This window comes from Oncorhynchus mykiss, chromosome 3, assembly GCF_057628025.1.
Source record: "Oncorhynchus mykiss isolate SJ-2025 chromosome 3, ASM5762802v1, whole genome shotgun sequence".
NCBI classification, from domain to species: domain Eukaryota; kingdom Metazoa; phylum Chordata; class Actinopteri; order Salmoniformes; family Salmonidae; genus Oncorhynchus; species Oncorhynchus mykiss.
Genome location: NC_143024.1, coordinates 13,551,685 through 13,571,666, shown reverse-complemented (window position 1 = coordinate 13,571,666; position 19,982 = coordinate 13,551,685). Strand labels below are relative to the sequence as shown.

Sequence of the window (19,982 nt, the reverse complement as noted above, 5' to 3'; positions counted from 1 at the left end):
TGCCTGTCCTGTCTCCTGACTGTCCTGTCTCCTGCCTGTCCTGTCTCCTGGCTGTCCTGTTTCCTGGCTGTCCTGTCTCCTGGCTGTCCTGTCTCCTGACTGTCCTGTCTCCTGCCTGTCCTGTCTCCTGGCTGTCCTGTCTCCTGGCTGTCCTGTCTCCTGCCTGTTCTGTCTCCTGGTTGTCCTGTCTCCTGGCTGTCCTGTCTCCTGGCTGTCCTGTCTCCTGCCTGTCCTGTCTCCTGCAGCTACAGTAGAGAAAACCCAAGTGATCAAAACCCTACCTGCCCTGATGACAGAGATGGACAGTGGATGTAGTTAGAGTCCATCCTGCCCTGATGACAGAGATGGACAGTGGATGTAGTTAGAGTCCATCTTGCCCTGATGACAGAGATGGACAGTGGATGTAGTTAGAGTCCATCCTGCCCTGATGACAGAGATGGACAGTGGATGTAGTTAGAGTCCATCCTGCCCTGATGACAGAGATGGACAGTGGATGTAGTTAGAGTCCATCCTGCCCTGATGACAGAGATGGACAGTGGATGTAGTTAGAGTCCATCTTGCCCTGATGACAGAGATGGACAGTGGATGTAGTTAGAGTCCATCCTGCCCTGATGACAGAGATGGACAGTGAATGTAGTTAGAGACCATCCTGCCCTGATGACAGAGATGGACAGTGGATGTAGTTAGAGTCCATCCTGCCCTGATGACAGAGATGGACAGTGAATGTAGTTAGAGTCCATCCTGCCCTGATGACAGAGATAGACAGTGGATGTAGTTAGAGTCCATCCTGCCCTGATGACAGAGATGGACAGTGGATGTAGTTAGAGTCCATCCTGCCCTGATGACAGAGATGGACAGTGGATGTAGTTAGAGTCCATCCTGCCCTGATGACAGAGATGGACAGTGGATGTAGTTAGAGTCCATCTTGCCCTGATGACAGAGATGGACAGTGGATGTAGTTAGAGTCCATCCTGCCCTGATGACAGAGATGGACAGTGGATGTAGTTAGAGTCCATCCTGCCCTGATGACAGAGATGGACAGTGGATGTAGTTAGAGTCCATCCTGCCCTGATGACAGAGATGGACAGTGGATGTAGTTAGAGTCCATCCTGCCCTGATGACAGAGATGGACAGTGGATGTAGTTAGAGTCCATCCTGCCCTGATGACAGAGATGGACAGTGGATGTAGTTAGAGACCATCCTGCCCTGATGACAGAGATGGACAGTGGATGTAGTTAGAGTCCATCTTGCCCTGATGACAGAGATGGACAGTGGATGTAGTTAGAGTCCATCCTGCCCTGATGACAGAGATGGACAGTGGATGTAGTTAGAGTCCATCTTGCCCTGATGACAGAGATGGACAGTGGATGTAGTTAGAGTCCATCCTGCCCTGATGACAGAGATGGACAGTGAATGTAGTTAGAGTCCATCCTGCCCTGATGACAGAGATGGACAGTGGATGTAGTTAGAGACCATCCTGCCCTGATGACAGAGATGGACAGTGGATGTAGTTAGAGTCCATCCTGCCCTGATGACAGAGATGGACAGTGGATGTAGTTAGAGTCCATCTTGCCCTGATGACAGAGATGGACAGTGGATGTAGTTAGAGTCCATCCTGCCCTGATGACAGAGATGGACAGTGGATGTAGTTAGAGTCCATCCTGCCCTGATGACAGAGATGGACAGTGGATGTAGTTAGAGTCCATCCTGCCCTGATGACAGAGATGGACAGTGGATGTAGTTAGAGTCCATCCTGCCCTGATGACAGAGATGGACAGTGGATGTAGTTAGAGTCCATCCTGCCCTGATGACAGAGATGGACAGTGGATGTAGTTAGAGACCATCCTGCCCTGATGACAGAGATGGACAGTGGATGTAGTTAGAGTCCATCTTGCCCTGATGACAGAGATGGACAGTGGATGTAGTTAGAGTCCATCCTGCCCTGATGACAGAGATGGACAGTGGATGTAGTTAGAGTCCATCTTGCCCTGATGACAGAGATGGACAGTGGATGTAGTTAGAGTCCTTCCTGCCCTGATGACAGAGATGGACAGTGAATATAGTTAGAGTCCATCCTGCCCTGATGACAGAGATGGACAGTGAATGTAGTTAGAGTCCATCTTGCCCTGATGACAGAGATGGACAGTGGATGTAGTTAGAGTCCATCCTGCCCTGATGACAGAGATGGACAGTGGATGTAGTTAGAGTCCATCTTGCCCTGATGACAGAGATGGACAGTGGATGTAGTTAGAGTCCATCCTGCCCTGATGACAGAGATGGACAGTGGATGTAGTTAGAGTCCATCCTGCCCTGATGACAGAGATGGACAGTGGATGTAGTTAGAGTCCATCCTGCCCTGATGACAGAGATGGACAGTGGATGTAGTTAGAGACCATCCTGCCCTGATGACAGAGATGGACAGTGGATGTAGTTAGAGTCCATCCTGCCCTGATGACAGAGATGGACAGTGGATGTAGTTAGAGACCATCCTGCCCTGATGACAGAGATGGACAGTGGATGTAGTTAGAGTCCATCCTGCCCTGATGACAGAGATGGACAGTATATGTAGTTAGAGTCCATCCTGCCCTGATGACAGAGATGGACAGTGGATGTAGTTAGAGTCCATCTTGCCCTGATGACAGAGATGGACAGTGGATGTAGTTAGAGTCCATCCTGCCCTGATGACAGAGATGGACAGTGAATGTAGTTAGAGTCCATCTTGCCCTGATGACAGAGATGGACAGTGGATGTAGTTAGAGTCCATCCTGCCCTGATGACAGAGATGGACAGTGAATATAGTTAGAGTCCATCCTGCCCTGATGACAGAGATGGACAGTGAATGTAGTTAGAGTCCATCCTGCCCTGATGACAGAGATGGACAGTGGATGTAGTTAGAGTCCATCCTGCCCTGATGACAGAGATGGACAGTGGATGTAGTTAGGGACCATCCTGCCCTGATGACAGAGATGGACAGTGGATGTAGTTAGAGTCCATCTTGCCCTGATGACAGAGATGGACAGTGGATGTAGTTAGAGTCCATCTTGCCCTGATGACAGAGATGGACAGTGGATGTAGTTAGAGTCCATCCTGCCCTGATGACAGAGATGGACAGTGGATGTAGTTAGAGTCCATCCTGCCCTGATGACAGAGATGGACAGTGGATGTAGTTAGAGACCATCCTGCCCTGATGACAGAGATGGACAGTATATGTAGTTAGGGACCATCCTGCCCTGATGACAGAGATGGACAGTGGATGTAGTTAGAGTCCATCTTGCCCTGATGACAGAGATGGACAGTGGATGTAGTTAGAGACCATCCTGCCCTGATGACAGAGATGGACAGTGGATGTAGTTAGGGACCATCCTGCCCTGATGACAGAGATGGACAGTGGATGTAGTTAGAGTCCATCCTGCCCTGATGACAGAGATGGACAGTGGATGTAGTTAGAGTCCATCTTGCCCTGATGACAGAGATGGACAGTGGATGTAGTTAGAGTCCATCCTGCCCTGATGACAGAGATGGACAGTGGATGTAGTTAGAGTCCATCCTGCCCTGATGACAGAGATGGACAGTGGATGTAGTTAGAGTCCATCCTGCCCTGATGACAGAGATGGACAGTGGATGTAGTTAGAGTCCATCCTGCCCTGATGACAGAGATGGACAGTGGATGTAGTTAGAGACCATCTTGCCCTGATGACAGAGATGGACAGTGGATGTAGTTAGAGTCCATCCTGCCCTGATGACAGAGATGGACAGTGGATGTAGTTAGAGACCATCCTGCCCTGATGACAGAGATGGACAGTGGATGTAGTTAGAGTCCATCTTGCCCTGATGACAGAGATGGACAGTGGATGTAGTTAGAGTCCATCCTGCCCTGATGACAGAGATGGACAGTGGATGTAGTTAGAGTCCATCCTGCCCTGATGACAGAGATGGACAGTGGATGTAGTTAGAGTCCATCTTGCCCTGATGACAGAGATGGACAGTGGATGTAGTTAGAGTCCATCCTGCCCTGATGACAGAGATGGACAGTGGATGTAGTTAGAGTCCATCCTGCCCTGATGACAGAGATGGACAGTGGATGTAGTTAGAGTCCATCCTGCCCTGATGACAGAGATGGACAGTGGATGTAGTTAGAGTCCATCTTGCCCTGATGACAGAGATGGACAGTGGATGTAGTTAGAGTCCATCCTGCCCTGATGACAGAGATGGACAGTGAATGTAGTTAGAGACCATCCTGCCCTGATGACAGAGATGGACAGTGGATGTAGTTAGAGTCCATCCTGCCCTGATGACAGAGATGGACAGTGGATGTAGTTAGAGTCCATCCTGCCCTGATGACAGAGATGGACAGTGGATGTAGTTAGGGACCATCCTGCCCTGATGACAGAGATGGACAGTGGATGTAGTTAGAGACCATCTTGCCCTGATGACAGAGATGGACAGTGGATGTAGTTAGAGTCCATCCTGCCCTGATGACAGAGATGGACAGTGGATGTAGTTAGAGTCCATCCTGCCCTGATGACAGAGATGGACAGTGGATGTAGTTAGAGTCCATCTTGCCCTGATGACAGAGATGGACAGTGGATGTAGTTAGAGTCCATCCTGCCCTGATGACAGAGATGGACAGTGGATGTAGTTAGAGTCCATCCTGCCCTGATGACAGAGATGGACAGTGGATGTAGTTAGAGTCCATCCTGCCCTGATGACAGAGATGGACAATGGATGTAGTTAGAGTCCATGACAGGGAGGAGGAATAGTGACCTTCTGTGGCCTGGTTCTGGTTCTGGTTCTGGTTCTGGTTCTGAATATGTATTGTACCGTGTGCATTTAGTCTGGGTTACAGCCATAAAGATGCACCTTAAATGGAGTTAAATTACTGTTTAATCAAGTGTCCAAAATTGTTATGCACCGTATGCATTGCATCTGAAAATGTGTGAACGTAATGGAAAATAACATGTCAAACCAAATCACATTTGATTTATCACATGTGCCGAATACAACCTTACCGTGAAATGCTTACTACAAGCCCTAAACCAACCGTGCAGTTAAAAAAATAAATAAGAGTTACGACAAATATTTACTGGATAAACTAATGTAAAAAATAAAAGAACAACAGTAAAATAACAATAACGAGGCTATATACAGGGGGTACCGGTACAGAGTCAATGTGGAGGCTATATACAGGGGTACCGGTACCGAGTCAATGTGGAGGCTATATACAGGGGTACCGGTACCGAGTCAATGTGGAGGCTATATACAGGGGGTACCGGTACCGAGTCAGTGTGGAGGTTATATACAGGGGGTACCGGTACCAAGTCAGTGTGCGGGGTAGAGGTTAGTAGAGGTAATTGAGGTAATATGTACATGTAGGTACAGTTGGGGTAAAGTGACTATGCATAGACAATAAAATAATTAACAGCGAGTAGCAGCAGCGTAAAAAGGGGGGTGGGGGTTAATGCATATAGTCCGGGTAGCCATTTGGTTTGCTGTCCAACAGTCTTATGGCTTGGTAGTAGAAGCTGTTAAGAAGCCTTTTGGACCTAGACTTGGGGCTCCGGTACCGCTTGCCGTGCGGTAGTAGAGAGATCCGTCTATGACTGGGGTGGCTGGAGTCTTTTTGGGGTGGCTGGAGTCTTTTTAGGGCCCTCCTCTGACACCGCCTGGTATAGAGGTCCTGGATGGCAGGAAGCTTGGCCCCAGTGATGTACTGGGCCAGTATGCACTACCCTCTATAGCGCTTTGTGGTCGGAGGCCGAGCAGTTGCCATACCAGGCACTGATGCAACCAGTGCTCTCGATGGTGCAGCTGTATAACTTTGAGGATCTGAGGACCCATGCCAAATAATTTCCGTCTTGTGAGAGGGAATAGGCGTTGTCGTGCCCTCTTTACGACTGTCTTGGTATGTTTTGACCATGATAGTTTGTTGGTGATGTGGACACCAAGGAACTTGAAGCTCTCAACCTGCTCCACTACAGGCCTGTCGATGAGAATGGGGGCGTGGTTGGCCCTCCTTTTCCTGTAATCCACGATCATCTCCTTTGTCTTGATCACGTTGAGGGAGAGGTTGTTGTCCTGGCACCACACTGCCAGGTCTGTGACCTCCTCCCTATAGGCTGTCTCATTGTTATTGGTGATCAGGCCTACCACAATTGTGTTGTCTGCAAACTTAATGATGGTGTGGTGACTTATGACTATAATACTATCTCTGTCTTCTATACTGATATGCACTGCACTAAGTTATGTGTATTTCTGCACTAAGCTATGTGCATTACTGCACTAATTCATGTGTATTACTGCACTAAGTCATATGCGTATTACTGCACTAAGTCATGTGTATTGCTTCACTAAGTCATATGTATTGCTTCACTAAGTCATATGTATTTCTTCACTAAGTCATGTATATTACTTCACTAAGTCATGTGTATTACTGCACTAAGTCATGTGTATTGCTTCACTAAGTCATATGTATTGCTTCACTAAGTCATATGTATTTCTTCACTAAGTCATGTATATTACTTCACTAAGTCATGTGTATTACTGCACTAAGTCATGTGTACTACTGCCATATACAGTATAAATAAAGTTTCTGATATGTTATTCTGTAATGCTGCCGTCAGACAGTAGTTGTCAACATTGATAACTGGGGGTTAGGTTGGTTTGGAGATTATACAGACTGTCACAAAGGTGGGCGACAGGCCGCATCCTCGTCCATACCCTCAGAGACTGTGGCTGCATGTGTCATCTGTTGCAAACGACCATGGGGAGCACCTCAGACACACACACACACCACACACACGCGCAAAACATGTTGCGGGAAGAGACCGCAGCAGGCGTGATGACATGTTAAATTACCCCGGTGATGTATAGCTTAATGAACCCCTTGTGTTGATCAGGCTCCACATTAATCAACAGCCATGAACAGATTCCCTTATTTTCTCAACGCTGCCTTGATAAACTGCAATTTCATTTAACCTTGGACAGCAACTTTAATAGCTTCCACAGGACAACTGTCAATACTTTCCGGGGTGTACAGTGATTAAATTGCAGGGCGAGAAGTGGGTCCCAGCTTCCTCCTCATACTCATCCCTCTATCCTCTTCCCTTCCTCGCTCCCCACCCCCCTTTACTTCAAATCACAGTTTGTACTTCCACACTTGCACAGTCTGCATGTGTAGGTGCCACGTGAAGTGAAAACAGAAAACAGACATTTCGTGAAATCATCAAAATAATCCAAAGATATGCATTGTGGGTTTCTCTTTGACACATAAATGACGTTGTCATTCTAGCAACAGCCCATGAACATGACATGAATGTATTGCGCCCAAAGGAGTGAAAGAAAGCTAGCGAAACCTGTTAATGTTTTGGCAACCTACAAGACTGTGTTGCTGGGGTTACAAACCAACCTCACAGTTTATGTTTCTCTCAGCAAAGCAAAACATTGCTCCAAAATACCCCACACCACTTTGCTATTCTTCAAAGACGAAACAACACCAGAGACGTATTGGCTGCCACGGCAACACATATCCTTGTAGAGAAAATATAGATGTGCACCAGGATATGCTGTTTAAAAAGCACTGAACCAAAGATATTGACGCCAATGGCCCAGTGGCCTTACCCCAGTAGCCTTAGCCCAGTGGCCTTAGCCCAGTAGCCTTAGCCCAGTGGCCTTAGCCCAGTGGCCTTAGCCCAGTGGCCTTAGCCCAGTAGCTTTAGCCCAGTGGCCTTAGCCAAGTGGCCTTAGCCCAGTAGCCTTAGCCCAGTGGCCTTAGCCCAGTGGCCTTAGCCCAGTAGCCTTAGCTCAGTGGCCTTATCCCAGTGGCCTTAGCCCCGTGGCCTTAGCCCAGTAGCCTTAGCCCAGTAGCCTTAGCCCAGTGGCCTTAGCCCAGTGGCCTTAGCCCAGTGGCCTTAGCTCAGTAACCTTAGCCCAGTGGCCTTAGCCCAGTAGCCTTAGCCCAGTGGCCTTAGCCCAGTAGCCTTAGCCCAGTGGCCTTAGCCCAGTGGCCTTAGCCCAGTAGCCTTAGCCCAGTGGCCTTAGCCCAGTAGCCTTAGCCCAGTGGCCTTAGCCCAGTAGCCTTAGCTCAGTGGCCTTAGCCCAGTGGCCTTAGCCCCGTGGCCTTAGCCCAGTAGCCTTAGCCCAGTAGCCTTAGCCCAGTGGCCTTAGCCCAGTGGCCTTAGCTCAGTAGCCTTAGCCCAGTGGCCTTAGCCCAGTAGCCTTAGCCCAGTGGCCTTAGCCCAGTAGCCTTAGCCCAGTGGCCTTAGCCCAGTGGCCTTAGCCCAGTAGCCTTAGCCCAGTGGCCTTAGCCCAGTCATAGTGATTTTCAGAGGCATCCACCACCCTTGTCAATTTAGCAGAAATGATCAGCCTGGAGAGGCATGCTAGCTGATTAAAACCAATTGTCAGGGAAGGGAAGGACAAGGCAACCTCTTTACTGCATGATGAACTAACTACATGGAAGCAGACAATCTCCCCCCTCAGGGAAATCACTCCAGGTCTTAATTAAAGCATTGTGTTTTCGCTCAGCTTTCTGTATTATCACCACGTGTACGTACTTGAGAGAAGAATAAGGACGTTACCAGGAAACTAAGACATCAGATGAAGAGAGATGACAGCAGAGGACCGGCCCTGTTGTCTGTCAATGTAGGATAATAGAGAGGTGAAATGTTTAGTACACATTCAGTAACTAAAACTGAATAATGTTCTCCAAATGTGATAATTGTGTCACTGCTCACTCCCTCATACTAGAATATGTTCACAGGTTGTAACAATTGATCCTCCGTCACAATAGAATATGTTCACAGATTGGAAACTTTCATCCAATGTTCTGGAAAGATTGACTTACCTGAAACGTGTGTGACATGGCGTTTCACAACTCTATTATCACGTCCACAACATTGTTTCCCTGCCGTGCTGCAGCTCTAAAGTCACCACTAAGGCAATGTGAACATCACTGTTTCCCTGCCGTGCTGCAGCTCTAAAGTCACCACTAAGGCAATGTGAACATCACTGTTTCCCTGCCGTGCTGCAGCTCTAAAGTCACCACTAAGGCAATGTGAACATCACTGTTTCCCTGCCGTGCTGCAGCTCTAAAGTCACCACTAAGGCAATGTGAACATCACTGTTTCCCTGCCGTGCTGCAGCTCTAAAGTCACCACTAAGGCAATGTGAACATCACTGTTTCCCTGCCGTGCTGCAGCTCTAAAGTCACCACTAAGGCAATGTGAACATCACTGTTTCCCTGCCGTGCTGCAGCTCTAAAGTCACCATTAAGGCAATGTGAACATCACTGTTTCCCTGCCATGCTGCAGCTCTAAAGTCACCACTAAGGCAATGTGAACATCACTGTTTCCCTGCCGTGCTGCAGCTCTAAAGTCACCACTAAGGCAATGTGAACATCACTGTTTCCCTGCCGTGCTGCAGCTCTAAAGTCACCACTAAGGCAATGTGAACATCACTGTTTCCCTGCCGTGCTGCAGCTCTAAAGTCACCACTAAGGCAATGTGAACATCACTGTTTCCCTGCCGTGCTGCAGCTCTAAAGTCACCACTAAGGCAATGTGAACATCACTGTTGATATCGATTCATTGGCTACAGTTCACAAGTATAAAGAACCTACCCATTGGGGCAAAAACTGGTTGAATCAATGTTGTTTCCACATCATTTCAACACAAACATTTTATGTGATGACGTAAGGTAATTTCGTATGTTTTTCACCCAACTTTTAAACTAAATCCAACAGCGGGACATTTTTGGTTGTTTTTTTGGGGTTGTTTTCGTGTCAACTAATGTTTCATTAGTTGACAACTCAACCAAATGTAAATCAAAACTAAACGTTGATGTCTGTGCCCAGTGGGTAGCTAAGTACTTTGTAAGCTAGCCATACTTCAGCCCCCATCCGTTCCGTTCAGTGAACTAACAAAACAAAGTCATGTGTATCTATTGTGTTCCATGGGTGACGTAACAAGGAAAGCAAACATTTCTCTCCTCTCGCTCGCCTTCTCCACCCACACTTGAGAGGTGATGGGCGAACACACAGACTTCCATTATTATCCCACACGGCCAGAATGCCTGCAGGAGGATAATTAGAGAAAGTTGAAGGGCCAGGGCTAATCCTAGGTACTTGACTCTGTATGCCTGCCTTCCTCCCTCTCCTCCAGCCCGCCTGTCTCTTAGGCTGCCGCTCACACAGACAAAGTGTAACGCTTCGGCTCGCTGAATGCCAATAAGAGGACCTCGTGGCCTGCAGACGCACGCACTAGTCAAACCAAATGGCAGCACAATATACTGTAAACTGCCTTATTCCTGGACGCACCTCAGACACAGCAATCTATCGCTCCAGTCATGTACCAAACACACAGCTACTAGACATAGAAAAGAGTGAACGAGGCGTTATCAGCTAGGCCAACTGTTAATCAGTACTCGCTATAGGGATAACGCAACCACTTTGTATCTATCGTAGATGGCCAGTCATTTGCGTGAACTGTGAAGCGTATGTCAAATCAGAAGTAAACAGTAACTTCACGCTGAACACACTACTGGAGCAGATGTCTGAGTGTCTCCCAACAATGATACGTATTGATCCCAAAGTGAGAGTGAAACACACAGGCAGCTTGTGGGATCAACAGCGTGTGGCTTCATAGATAACAATTATTATTATATCATATACTGTATGTATGGACCATACAGCCAACATTAAAGCCTAAATACGACCTAAAAGTAGCAACTAAACTTCCATAATGTCTCTTTTGTTCCTTCTGTTCCGTTTCCCTTGGTTCCTACAGTTGGATCTGGGCCTACATGCCTAACAGCCCAAGCAGCTGGAGACGTGCATGTAGGCTGATGTACATAGTCCCAGTGACAGACAGGTGTTAAGAGTGATCATTAGCACACCATCACTGCCATCATGGTCTTACAGCCTCCCCCAGCCTTCACTTCAGCCTCTGGGGACATGTGTTGTTTAGCGTACAATTAGCTTGATATTATACATAGGACCAATTATGTCCATGTAAATTACCCAGTGGCTCTCTTGGTGTTGAATCTTTTCCCTGTAAACTTAGAAACGTACTGCGTTGCGTCAGCAACACCTGTGCAGGGAACAGAGAATAAGGTTCTGTTGTGGCTTGTTAAAACTCTAAAAATAGAACCATGGAGCTAACTAGGACATGCTAACTAGGACTAACTAGGACATGCTAACTAGGACTAACTAGGACATGGTCCACAAGGAAGTAAAGCATGTATTAACTATCAACTATATTCCATTACCTAACTATTACATTGCCAAAGAAAAGCTATTTTTAAAAATGAAACCTAAAACATTTTATTACACTATTTCCCCCTCCAAAAAAAGCTAAGATAAAAGGAGGATAAAAAGCCTTTGGAGGCCCCAGCCCCAATCCATTCATCCCTGAACCAAAGAGGTCCCGCTAGACAACACCGCCAGCAGCTGGCTGATCGATATGTCACAAAAGATCAGAGGTTAAGGCAGTCAAAAGATTGTTAACTAGCCATTTTATCTGCCAGACATTTATATCATTGTTTATGGTCCAGTGCTTCTCTTCAGTACTGGCCATGCTGCACACCTGTGCCTGGAACACTATGAGGGAACACTATTTTCCCACTGTTGATGACCTCCTGGCCTGGCCCAGAAAGCCTGCCTGCCACACCACTCTCTCTCTGACGGACGTGACATCCCAGAGAAAGTAGATTACTTCAAAACGTGTAAAAAAATAAATAAAGACAGTTGCACGCTCTCTAAAATCTCCCAATACTGTAATGGATAAACACCAGAGTTTCAGCACACAGTGTCTTGTTCAGAGTTTGTTTACATGAAAACAAACATGTTGCATGTCTTTGAGAGCTTTTAAAAATAGAATCATTATGATAGCTTTGCTTTTAAAAATGGAATCATTATGATAGCTTTGCTTGGTTTTTGAGAATTCTAGCTACAGTTTCAATGTTATTTCTTAACAATGTCTTCAAGTTGTCTGATGTCTGTAATGGCTATACGAAGGTAAATCTAGCCAACTCACCGTGATAAGATATTTAGGAGCTTTTAAATCTCTTCTGAGCGGAGCACCACCCACTGATACTAATTTACTGACACAGAGTTGGATGGGATGTGAAAGCCACTGAAATAAACTCAATTACACTGTATGTTGCATTGTTGCATGACACTGTGATTATAAAGTATAGTTACTCTCAATCAAAATATGGTCATCTTCGTCACCCATTGGTGTGTGTGTGTGTGTGTGTGTGTGTGTGTGTGTGTGTGTGTGTGTGTGTGTGTGTGTGTGTGTGTGTGTGTGTGTGTGTGTGTGTGTGTGTGTGTGTGTGTGTGTGTGTGTGTGTGTGTGTGTGTGTGTGTGTGTGTGTGTGTGGTGTGTGTGTGTGTGTGATACTTGAGTGCTCGAGTGCAACTGTCTATACATGCATGTGAGTATCTCTGTGCATGTGTGTATGTGTTTCTATGTGTTTATGTGTGCATGCATCTCTGAACCACAACAGTATGCTGTGTAACACATGGGTTTGTTTGCTGCCCCGACTCTGTCTCTGTCTCTCTGTGTCCCTGGCTCTCTGTGTCCCTGGCTCTCTGTGTCCCTGGCTCTGTCCATCTGTATGCATTCCAAATGGCATCCTTTTCCCTATAGGGCTCTGGTCAAAAGTAGTGCACTATATATGGAATAGGGTGCTATTTGGAACACACAACCTCTGTGTCCCTGCTGGCTTGCTGGGAGAGGGGAGGCCCTCAGTGAGTGTGGCTCACCCAGGCGGAGACAAGCTTCCTGCACATCCTTTGTCACACCATTTGGGCCCTTGTGTCTGTGGCTCCCCTGCTTCAGACCTACTTGGCAGCTCACAGGGCAGACAGACATCTGCTCCTCCTAACCTCCTGCATGGTGAACAGAGAGAGAGGAGAGGAGAGGAGAGGAGAGGAGAGGAGAGGAGAGGAGAGGAGAGGAGAGGAGAGGAGAGGAGAGGAGAGAAGAGAAGAGGAGAGGAGGGAACCACCACTAGCCCACACCAGCAGTCAGTCAGTCAAAAACACTTGTGTCCCCATATCCTGTTCTGTCACTTGAGTTAACACCATGCTCTATATATGATCACATCTATGGGCAGAGTGAGTAACAATAGTGGAATAGTGGAGCCACTCAAACACACTGTCCTGAAATCCTATTATGTCACTTGAGATATATTGCATAAAACAACATATCATAGGCTAAGTATGGCAGTGTTGAAACATGGGTTTGATAGGCATCTGTAAGCTACCCTAGGACACTCAACTCTTTATTTCTCTTCATTTAACATGAGGTGGTGCCCCTAAATCCACAAACAATGGTTTCATTTTTGTCATTCTTCCAAGACAATTATTTGCATGGTTTTATGCAAAGATCTAATTTCACCACGATAAGTCGACTAATTGCTGTGGCAAGCCTGAACCTGCAGTTTACTTGCGAGCATGGATCTTCAGCAGTAAGACCCTGAGATGATCAAGTTGCTTTGTTAAACACCACATTTAGAGCAGAGTTCTCCATCCCTTTCATCCGGCTACTTCCCCCTCAGACTCTCCTTCCCTTCATTTTCTATGCAGAATAATTGTAAAGAAGACAATATTGAGCACATTTTGTTCGTGCTCAGCGGCCCTGAATAACGCGGTCATTATGGCGGTGAAAGCGACAGGTTTGGAGTTTGATTTCATGACGGTAATATAGTCCATGCGTGTAGGAGAAAGAAAGCCCTAAATGGGGACATCTGTTCAATGTGACGTACAGTTAGTGGGGAGACAGGCGATCAGAAAGAACAACCTGTGCCCGGCCTCACCATATGAACTCAGGCCAACCCACCCTCACTGTGACTGGAAGGTTTATGGGAGAGAGTCTGTGCGCACAAATTGCCGACAAAGGGAATTGTTTTAATTGTAAAATACGGATGGGTAAAACCACCCTAGTAAACATGTGAAAGTCAACTGACCATTTGGAAGTGTCCAATCTCTCTCTACCATCAATGATGTAGTTGTCCATCAGTGACATGTTGAAACATGTTGCATGGGGAACTGTGATCTTGCTGACCTATCAAATCAGCCTGCTTGATAATACAACCCAGCAATTTGTCAATGTGACATACCATGGTTTCCACACATGGGGACTTGTTTATAAAGATAACCTCTCCATCTTTCCACATCATAGAAAAATACAGCATCACATGTTTGCATCCCTTATGTTAGCTCTCATACCTACCTGGGATATTTAGGTAAGCACGTGACTGCGCAACCTTGTCAGTTGGCTTGAACACATGTTGTGATTAGACCACCGGTGGACGAGCAAGCCTCTCTCTCCTCAGTTATTCCTAATTAAACGCAATTCCCAAAGTACCATTTATCTTGCAGGAGACAGGGTCTACTGTTGTACCGCCTGCGGGTGGAGGGGATGCAGCGCTGCGCTCAGCCTCGTGCACTACAGACAGAAACATCGAGGGTCAATCGATATCAATATGGCGCCGAGTGGAGCACGGTATGTAAGCCTCTATCTAGGCTACACATTGTATTTTTTAAATAATTTGGTGTATCTCTTTAACGTTTTTGGACTTTTTGTTGTTGTTGTCATTTGACCTAAATTGTTTAGGAAGAAATGACGTCAACTAATCAACTGATTGAGTTCTAGTATAGCGTGTACTTCTATTCTTATGGAAACTCTGTATTGTTTTTTTATGGTTATCATACATTTTAAATAGCATATTAGTGAGTTTTAAGTTTAATATTGGAGACCCAGTTTTCCCGAAATTATAAGCTAAATGAATGGGTTGCATTAATTAAGCTACAGGCAAGTTTTACAAATCTAAAGTTTGATTTATTTTCAAAGAAGGTTTCTATTTCAATATTTGCAGAAATCACAGTCAATAACAACCAATGATAAAATGTAAAACTGAGATGTGAAGAACTCAAAAGACGTGTTTTTAACGTAGGCCTACTACAATTGTTAAACTATTTCTACAGTTATTGAATGAACACGAGAAATGATTGTCAATATTAGACTGGTGCATAGACATGACACAGCACAACTGTTACTTAGGCGATATCAACGACATGTAGAGTAATCATTTTTAGTCCAATGCTCTCTGTTACTTAGCCTAGATATTTATTTATTTCATATTTTGTTTTTCCAGCACTATAGACACATTTTGACTGCACCTTGTTCGCTCTAGCAGCGTAAATTAAATCCAAAAAGCTGTTGTCCAATCGAAGAAACAGAGGAATTAATCAGATAGTCCATCTATCACACAGTGTAATAAAGGAAGCGACATGGGTTAGGCAGATGATGTGATGAATAATCCCTGGTCGTTTTAATTAACTTTTCGCTGTCTTGTAATGGCCAAGCTGGTCAACAGACCCGGTCAATAAGCATGTTAATATCAAACATATAAAACTACGCATGATTAAAAACCTCCTGCGTTATTAAATTTGAAATTCTAATTAAATGTATGCTGCCAATGCACATTGCATGCTAATATAGCGAGGGGAAGAGAGAGAGAGAATGAGAGAGAGAGAGAGAGAGAGAGAGAGAGGAGAGTGACAGGGAAAAGGAGAGAGAGAGTCCCCGGGTTGTTATGGCCTTCAAGTCCCTGTTATGTAACGAACGGAAGCTATTATTATTATTATGTACATGATGCTACATGGGCTCATAACAGTTGAGATGTGATGGAACATATTCGATATTATCAAAATAGCTTTTAATTTTATATTTGATCGAATGTGTAAGATCCGCAAAGGCTGTACGAAAACAGATAGAAATGTGCATTGTATCGTTGTAATGCGCCTGTAGGCTACACTGTTTAATCTAAGATCCCATTGATTAATTATCAACGATATAATGAGGCTACACAGACCTCACCTGGACACACAAAACAGGGAAAGGTAAGAATGATTACATTAAATGAAGCTAATTTCCTTTTATTTGAGATGTGGTCTGTTCTCCTTTATGCCTCCTCCATCTCTCTTTCTACCCGCACACACACACACACACACACACACACACACACACACACACACACAGTAACTCCGTGGACTGATGTACCAATGTAAACGAACTAGCTAAATGAAGTGTATAATTATTTTGTCAAACTATGAAGTTAATGATAAAGTCAGTCATCTATTTTCTGGAATGCAGTGCATTGTAGTTTTAATCAAAATTGTCAAAATAATTGAATGCAATTACAGTAAAGTGACATTTTCAAAAAAGGTAATATTGGTCCTGCATGTGAAAACAGTGGAGTCTTTTGTAGGCTTCATAATCGTTGTTCGCATGAATTACTTAAAAGTAATGACAACAACATTAATGTAAAACTTCGAAGGGAAATACGCCACAGAAGGTTAGCTAAAACATCTGTGTCCTCAATGTAACACTGGTAGAAAGTGAAGCAAAAGCTTTGAAAAAAGGGATTGAAAATCTCCTAAATAGTCATATACAAAGGTTTGATACCACTGTAATAACCACAAAATATAAATAACAATAACAGCAACAACGAATAATAACCTAATAACAATAATTATGATAACAATAAATAATAGCACAAGTAGTCTCATTTTAATCGTAAATGAATACAATTCCCAAATTTCCTCTTTCAAATTTGAATAAGTAATTATTTTCACTCTCATTTAACTTTACCTTCTTCCGTTCTTTTATTATGAAGAGGGTGGTGAAGGGGTGGAGAGCTGTCTGAAGTAGTCTACTGATGACCTCACGTTAGAATGTGGCAGTGTGGTGGAACAGAGGCGCTGATTGGTCGCCCGTGTCACAGCGGTACTTCAAAGCCGGAGAGGACCTACAATTGTGGTGGAATGGGCGGAACACATCATTGTATTGCACACCTCTAAAAAAACACTGCTGTGATTCATAAATATAAAAAGATCCTCTGAGGAGGGCACTTTTTGTGATGGCAACTTCACTTCTAGGGGTGAGTCTAAGGGGTTTCTTGCTGGTTTAATTAGTTATTTTATTGTCCAGCGGAGGGGATTAACATTGCTTCCGTCACACTAGGAAAGACAGTTCGTTGATTATGTTTTAAGCAAGTGGGTCACGAGTAAAACGCTGAGATTCATTTCGCAACGACAGAGAGACGCGCGCGGGATATAACTTTCTACTGATGTGCACAAGACGCGCATGTTGTTGTACATGTCATATGTAACGTCATTTAATAGTTTTGTTATAGCTACATTTTGGTGCGTTCTATTTCATCTCAGTCTACAGGTATGTTATGACTCTGTTATGACTTGGAAAAGATGCCTGTTTAAACTGTCCCGCTAGTTGGCCTATTGCAAATGGAAATAGTTTACAAAGTAGCTTTTGCATTAGCACGGAATTAACTTTTCACCGACCAAATAATCATTGTTATTGTAGCCTACTATAGGAAAGGCTATTAGGCACCAACTGACCAAGCAAACTGAAAGGTGCGTTATCGATATCAACATGTTGTTTCTTGTCATTTCAGGAGGAGCCGAGGCTAGGATCGACTCCTTTAGCCATGTTGGCTGCGACATGCAACAAGATAGGGAGTCCGAGCCCATCACCATCCTCCATTTCGGATAATTCTTCATCTTTTGGGAAAGGCTTCCACCCGTGGAAGCGAGCCACCGCCAGCAGCTGCAGCCTTGGGTCCGGCCTGTCCGGTTTTGGAGTGTCCCGTAACGGAGCTGGTCTATCTGACTCGTTTGGCACCAACAGCTCTCCCGGATCCAGTGCCTTCTCCCTAACGTCCGGCAACTCATCCACGCCCCACTTTGGAAACGACTATTCTGTATTTCAGGCCTCCGTTACAAACAGTTCTCAAGAACCCAGCCATCAGCCCGTCTTCATTTCCAAGGTGCACTCCTCAGTGGACAGTCTGCAAGGCATCTACCCGAGAATGAGCGTTGCACATCCGTACGAGTCCTGGTTCAAGTCGTCCCATCATGGTATCCCCACAGGAGAGGTTGGCACCACCGGCGCGTCTGCATGGTGGGATGTGGGAGCGGGTTGGATTGATGTTCAGAACCCGAGTGGAGCAGCTCTACAGTCCTCGTTGCACTCCGGTGGACTCCAGACATCGTTACACTCTCCTTTAGGGGGCTACAATTCCGATTACTCCAGCCTAAGTCACTCAGCCTTCAGTACAAGTCCCTCTCCACACCTTTTGACAACCGGACAACACCTGATGGACGGTTACAAGCCGGTGTTATCCTCTTATCCGGACTCCAGTCCGTCTCCATTAGGCGGAGCAGGGGGGAATATGTTATCTGGGGGGCCAACGGCCTCTCTAGCGGGGTCTCCCCGGTCCTCCGCACGGCGCTACTCTGGCAGAGCCACCTGCGACTGTCCCAACTGTCAGGAGTCGGAAAGGCTGGGGCCGGCAGGAGCAAGTCTGCGGAGGAAAGGGCTCCATAGCTGTCACATTCCGGGCTGTGGAAAGGTTTACGGCAAAACGTCGCACCTCAAGGCGCACTTGAGGTGGCACACCGGAGAGAGACCGTTTGTGTGTAACTGGCTGTTTTGCGGGAAGAGGTTTACGCGCTCTGATGAGCTCCAGCGACACTTGCGCACGCACACCGGGGAGAAAAGATTCGCCTGTCCGGTCTGCAACAAGAGGTTTATGCGGAGCGACCATCTGAGTAAACACGTAAAGACTCACAGCGCCGGGGGCTCCGCCGGGTCTGGCTCTGGCAGCGGGGGAAAGAGGGGAAGCGATACCGACAGTGAGCACAGTGCACCGGGGAGCCCTCGATGCCATTCCCCCGACCTGTTGCAAGCTCCCGAATCTACCCCGGGTACGGGAAACGAACGGCCTTTCTAAACTCTCTCGACTAAGTATAATATCTGAGAAAACATATGATCTGAGGGAAATGGCTAAACTACAGTGGACATACGTCGAGTATGCGTAATTATGCTAATGTGTGCAAGTTGAGTTAATCAAGTGATTTAGACTACTGATCAAATGATATCTCCTAGTATCCTATTGATGACGTGGGGTGTACAGGTCAAATACAGTACTGGTAAAGTAATCCTGAAGGCACACTGGAACACTGGGGCACAATGTAAACACATCAGTGTTCTTCTAACGCACAGACTGATCCAACCGGGGACGCCTATACTTTGGTGTATGTACCCTTTTGAGTGTTTTTACGCAACCTGGTTATTACATGGGTATTACAATAAGCAAGAAATAGACAACGTTGTTCTATCACTTGGTGATAATATGTGTCCTGCAATATCGTGTTACTGCTGTGCTGACGTACTTTTATTCAAAACCAAACTGTGGCACTTTATTAGCCTGTTGAACACTGAAATGATCAGTACTCGTCCTTTTCGACGGCTCCTTTGTAAGAACAAATCACTGTAGCTGTTTATGTGCGGTGATCCACGTTTTGTTTATGTCCTGATCTACCCTATCGAACACATCGCCTGTTTATTATTAATAATGGAGGAAAAGTTATGTCACCCGTTGGTAAAACGCTCCACGGATACTATCAGAAAGAGCCTGTCCAAGTTTGTAATGAATACTTACATTTCGCGTCACTGCAAGGCTGTATATAATGAGAAATGTAATAGCCTAGAAAATTATTCCGCACCAATGTAAAGGTGAGTTATGTATTTGTCCATGAGACGATTTTGTATAGTCATTTCTAGTTGTACATTTGGCTCTAGTAAATATCTGAACATGTACGGAAGTGTATTTTGACATTATTGTTTTATTTTGTTTTGTTTGTTTGTCAGGATATAAAAAATGTTATTGTGGGGAGTTATATTTAACCACGAGTTTTACTTGTATTTCTGAGTCTTTTAATAGACGCACTTTGAATTTATTTGTAAGAAGATTTCGAAATCATTCACTGTTTATTATTCTCATCTTTTAATTTAAGTAAGCATGTTGTAAAGTGACGTTAAATTCACAAGCATCATTTCTCAGAGACTGGCTTTCTAATTTAAGCCACTCAATAAAGTCGGTATGGATTCAGAA

General features: G+C 45.4%; 1 protein-coding gene across 3 annotated transcripts in view; it reads left to right on the top strand.

Moving 5' to 3' along the window:
* Positions 1 to 19,982, top strand: part of sp8b (sp8 transcription factor b) — a 110,667-nt gene extending 90,685 nt beyond the window's left edge. The window contains exons 2-3 of one of the 3 annotated variants that reach the window (XM_036965672.2): positions 14,383 to 14,506; positions 17,481 to 19,982. In XM_036965672.2, the coding sequence (XP_036821567.1) occupies positions 14,423 to 14,506; positions 17,481 to 18,818 (1,422 nt within the window). In that variant the 5' untranslated portion in view covers positions 14,383 to 14,422 and the 3' untranslated portion in view covers positions 18,819 to 19,982. Of the gene's footprint in view, positions 1 to 14,382; positions 14,507 to 16,739; positions 17,240 to 17,480 lie in introns of those variants that run through there. The other 2 variants (XM_021586374.3, XM_021586367.3) reach the window with 2 other exon arrangements.